Source organism: Brassica oleracea, chromosome C4 (genome assembly GCF_000695525.1).
Source record: "Brassica oleracea var. oleracea cultivar TO1000 chromosome C4, BOL, whole genome shotgun sequence".
NCBI classification, from domain to species: Eukaryota; Viridiplantae; Streptophyta; class Magnoliopsida; order Brassicales; family Brassicaceae; genus Brassica; species Brassica oleracea.
This window is the reverse complement of record NC_027751.1, coordinates 12565201-12570013: the sequence shown is the minus strand read 5'-3', so window position 1 is coordinate 12570013 and position 4813 is coordinate 12565201. Positions and strand designations below refer to the sequence as shown.

Below are 4813 nucleotides of genomic sequence, written 5' to 3'. Positions count from 1 at the left end.
CGATCGACGTTGAGGTCGTGATGTCGATCGACGTTGAGGTCGTGCTGTCGGTCGACATTGAGGTCGTATCTTTAGTACCAGCTTCCTCTACTCAGCTCAGCTCTCCAGACACATGTTGTTCATCCCTTTTTGTCATAATGTCGTCGAGCAGCTGTATTGGAATCATATACTCCTCATCTAACGATGCCAAGAACCTGTCCCATTTATCATTCTTCTCTTTTTCTCGAGTTGTTGTAGCTTCATAGAGAAATTTGTTGAGGAATGCGGTTGTAATGTCCTCCCAGCATGTTAAAGATCTTGGCCGCAACTGACTGAACCAGCTAAATGCATCTCCAAGTAGAGAATAGGGGAAGATTTTGCAGATAATGTGGTCTACAGATACTTCATTCTGCTCGCTTGCAGAGGCTAACTCCTCAAGTTCTTTAATAAGGTCTCTAGGATCTTCATGAGGAAGACCTCGGAAATGGTCCACACTTCCCCAATCATACCATTCGCGATTCAGATCAAAGTTGTTTGTCTCAGCAACATCAATCACATCAGGGATTATAGCACCCTCTGCATTAATCAATTGTCATGTGTTGTTGCGAGTGCGACCTTCTTCGTCTCTTAACATCCCATCTTGTCCACTGTAAGTATGAGCACTTCAACCTTCTCTGCCTCCAAACAAGTGGTGTGAGACGGCGGATGAACAGTGTCGGTCGACAGTGGATGAACAGTGTCGGTCGACGGTTGATGAGCAGTGTCGATCGACGTCGGGTGAACAGTATCGATCGACGTCAGGTGAGCAGTGTCGATCGACGTCAGGTAAGCAGTGTCGATCGACGTCAGGTGAACAGTGTCGATCGACGTCAGGTGAACAGTGTCGATCGACGTAGGGTGAGCAGTGTCGATCGACGTCAGGTGAGCAGTGTTGATCGACGTTTGGATTTCTACGCCGCCAATCGCTGCTTGGAGCGTGTCGACTACCCTCTTAGACTTATGGATCACGCGTTCCAAATCCAGTGGCTCTACTAGTAAGAACCCTATTCCCTTGCTGCTTCTGGTACTCATATGTATGTACCTGAAACAGAAGAAAAAAAATATCAGTTTTTCGAACAATTTTAAAACCTAGACTAAATCTAACTAGATAAGATCTAATGGCGATCAAACCTCCCCGGCAACGGCGCAAATTTGATATTACTCAAATTACCCTAAGGAGTGATTTATACTCTCTCAAATAAGAGGTCGAATTGTAGTACTTAGAGATCGAATCCATAGGAAGCTAGGGCACACAAAAGATCTAATAGTTATACGATTAAGCTAGGCTAATAGTTTATAAAGTAGTAAATATAGATAGCAAAACAGTAAACAGCAAACAAGTTGAACACGACTATTGTTTGCTAGATCTAGGGTTTCTATTCAGGTAATCAGAATTATAATGATATAGAGGCGAATTGTTGCTTGCAAGATATTATAGAACTAAAACAATAACAATAATCTACCAGCTCTCGCATGTCTAGATTATCTATCACTAGATCTAAGATTTCAGCTCTTGCATGTTGATCTGTAGAAAGTGTCGATCGATTATTCTATAGGAATATCGATCGATACACCTTTCACAATATCGATCGATTAATCTATTGTATCATCGATCGATATCGCTTCTAGCAAGCTTTACGATCGGGTTTAATATGTGTTCACGAAGGTTCCTAAATCAACTCTCGTATGTTTCTAGCAATCCTAACTCAATAAAATTCAGTTCAGAGAAAAGACCAAGCGATGGCATTGTGCCTAATGATTCTAAGATCAGGGTTCTAGTTCATGACTCTAGGACACAAGCAGTAAGAACAATCCTATGATGAATATCACAACTTATCAGTTATATATTTTGGACAAATCTCTCATAACCTATCTGAACCCTAAACCTAACAAGTGGATCTATTCAGACATGAAGTTTGTCACATAAATCATGGATATAATATATGAAATTGCAATAGATATAAAAACTTAGGACAATGGAGTTCCAGGAGGACTCTGACGGAGTTCCTCCTTTCTCTCCTAACTAAGAACAATGAATTAAAGAAAGCTTAGATAGCGTAGCCGTCAACAATGGCTTATAAATAACATAAATAAGGTTTTTGGTCGTCCAAAGGTATTCTGGTAATTTGTGGTTGCTTACGGGCTTCAGTCGGTCATAAAATATGCTCGGCCCGCATTTTGGCATTCATATCGATCGATGTCAAGATTTCTGCATCGATCGACATACGTTTCTCTTCTCGACAGCTTCCTCTCGCGAGGCAGACTGACCACTCATCAGTAAAACAGGCATAACTTCTGCTATAGGATGCTGATTGACCTCAGACCGGCGGCATTGGAAAGCAAACTCAAAGCTCTATCTTGTGTCCTACGATGGGCTCAATATAACTGTGGGAAGGTCACCATCCATAGCAAGACATCTGACGCGCCTGTGCAGTTCTGCACCTCAAAACGCTCCAAAATCACCATATAGTAGTAGATATATATTAAAACACTTATAGACCATGGCTAAAAATGGGTAAAATCCATGGTCTATCAACATGCAAACTCCTCTCAACGGAGGAAGTGACACCAATCTCCACACTCCAGCAGTGGATGTCTCCGCGGCCAACGCACCAGCCAACGCCACAACGCTTGAGGAGTTTAAAAAGATGTTCACCACCTATGAAAAAAGGTCGGAGGAACAGGACAAGCTCGTGAACACCTTGACCAAACGGGTCGAAAACTTAATGGCAAGGACTCGAGCAATCCGTCCCCGCGGAACCACAAAGGTTCACGGGAAAAGACTCGACTTCACAACTCCACACGACAGGCCTGGAATTTCGCGGGAACGTCCTTCGGGACAGAACCCCAGCGAAACATCCTCTGCCAAGAAACGGAACTCAGTGAGTCGTCCACCTCCTGCTAAGGACACGGTGGCCAATGAAGTCGAGCATGTCGACTTGGATCCCAGCGACGTCTCCAAAGATACTGAGGAGGACGCTGACAAACATCCAAGAAGAACCAGAAGCCGATCGACTCGGGAAATCTCCCCGTTCGATAAACCAATGACAGAAGAGGAGGAAAACCTCTACTGGATCGAACAGGAAGAGCTAGCCGAGAAACATGCCGAGATTACTCGCAGCAAACGCCGACAAGCTCAGAACTCTGCTAGCGAGAAATCAGACATACGCGACCTGCGCGACTACATAACCAAAACTGCAGCGGAAGTAAGGGCCGTCAAATCCCAGATCCACCACGCTACCAGTGCTGCCCCAGAGATCGATAGACTACTCGAGGGAGCTTGGAAAATGCCTTTCACCGCACGCATCTCTGATACGAGGGTATCTGACCTGGGAAAAATCAAAGTACCAAAGTACGATGGTACGACCGATCCTCTCATCTTCAGGCTTTCCACATCACGATGGGAAGGGCCAGACTGAAGGATAGTGAAAAAACGCCGGCCATTGCCGTCTGTTCTTCGAAAACCTGGAAGGAGCAGCTCTCGAATGGTTCACACGCCTCAGGGGAAACTCCATCGGAAGTTTCCGCCAGCTCGCATCGGAATTTCTAAAACAATATTCTATGTTCATAGATAGAGAAACATCCGATGTCGACCTCTGGAGCATGTCCCAGGGGGAAGACGAACCCCTCTGCAAGTTCATAAGCCGTTTCAAGCTGGTTATGTCAAGGGTTAGTGGGAGAAGTGACAAGGTGGCCATAGACGCGCTCAGAAAAACGCTCTGGTACAAGTCGAAATTCAGAAAGTGAATAGCCCTCGACAAACCGTGGACGATCCAAGCCGCCCTCCACAAGGCAACAGACTACATCTTAATCGAAGAGGAAACAAAAGTTTTTCCGCAAAATCATAAACCGACAAAGCCGCCCTTGAAGGATGTAGACCAAAAGACGAAAAAGAAAAGCTCTCGTAACGGCAAGTACGTCCATCACGAGGGGGAAGAATTCCAGGGGGCGCATAACTACGCAATCAATTCGGATCAAAGCCAGACCACGGGCAATACATGGACTCGCAATAAAGGTACCACGAAAACACCTTCTGCGAGTTCCACCAGACCCGAGGACACTCCACGACTAACTGCAAAGTCCTGGGAGCGAGATTGGCCGCGAAGCTACTAGCTGGAGAGCTAACCGAAGTAACCAGCGTAAAAGATCTCATCCTCGAGACCGATCGCCCTCCGAAGACGGATAGGAATCCGCCCACGGAGAACTCCCCTCAAAGAAACCAATCTTGGGTTAAACGCGGAAGAAGACCAGACGACAAAGGAAACGATAACAATCGTCGCTGTGGGAACCGAAATTCGCACTGTCGATTTCCGTTTAAATAAGGAAACTAGGAAAACCCTAATTTCCCAGAGGTCCCGGATATTTGCTAATACCACACGCCAAGCAAATCAGAACACAATAATGACAACGAAGAAGTATAAAAATCGTAAGAAGAGAGTAAAGAGAAGTCTTATTCCGAATTTTCGTATGAGCGTTTACAACAAGGTATAAGCCTGGGCTCGAGAGCTGTCGGCGAGATTCCTAGTTCTAGCAACCCTAAGACGGCTAAACCTAATTGAGTCGCAGCTCGAAATAACAAAAACGGAAAGTTGCCTAATTGCTCTAAGTGCTAAGTTTTCTCTGAAAAAGTCCCTCCCATGCCTCTTGCCTAGGATTCCTTATATACTGGCTCCAAGGTCGGTTTACGCTTTTCCTCTTCTGCCCTTAAGCCGCCATAAATAAGGAATGAACTTTCCGCGGTTTTTACGGTATAGTTTGATTGATAACTTAGAAATGGCGGGGAACGTGAGATGGG

The 4813-nt window shown here is 45.2% G+C and overlaps 1 protein-coding gene across 1 annotated transcript; it reads left to right on the top strand.

The window, feature by feature from the left end:
• Nucleotides 1–2555: 2555 nt before the first annotated feature.
• Nucleotides 2556–3765, top strand: LOC106338155. Its single transcript, XM_013777191.1, has 2 exons — nucleotides 2556–3370; nucleotides 3594–3765. Exons 1-2 carry the CDS (start codon nucleotides 2556–2558, stop codon nucleotides 3763–3765), a joined length of 987 nt encoding a protein of 328 aa, XP_013632645.1.
• Nucleotides 3766–4813: the final 1048 nt, after the last annotated feature.

Coding starts and splice junctions, on each gene's coding strand:
- LOC106338155 (XM_013777191.1), top strand. CDS start 2,556: ATGCAAACTCCTCTCAACGGAGGAAGTGACACCAATCTCCACACTCCA. Junction 3,371..3,593: donor GGAAAAATCAAAGTACCAAA/GTACGATGGTAC, acceptor GTTCATAGATAG/AGAAACATCCGATGTCGACC.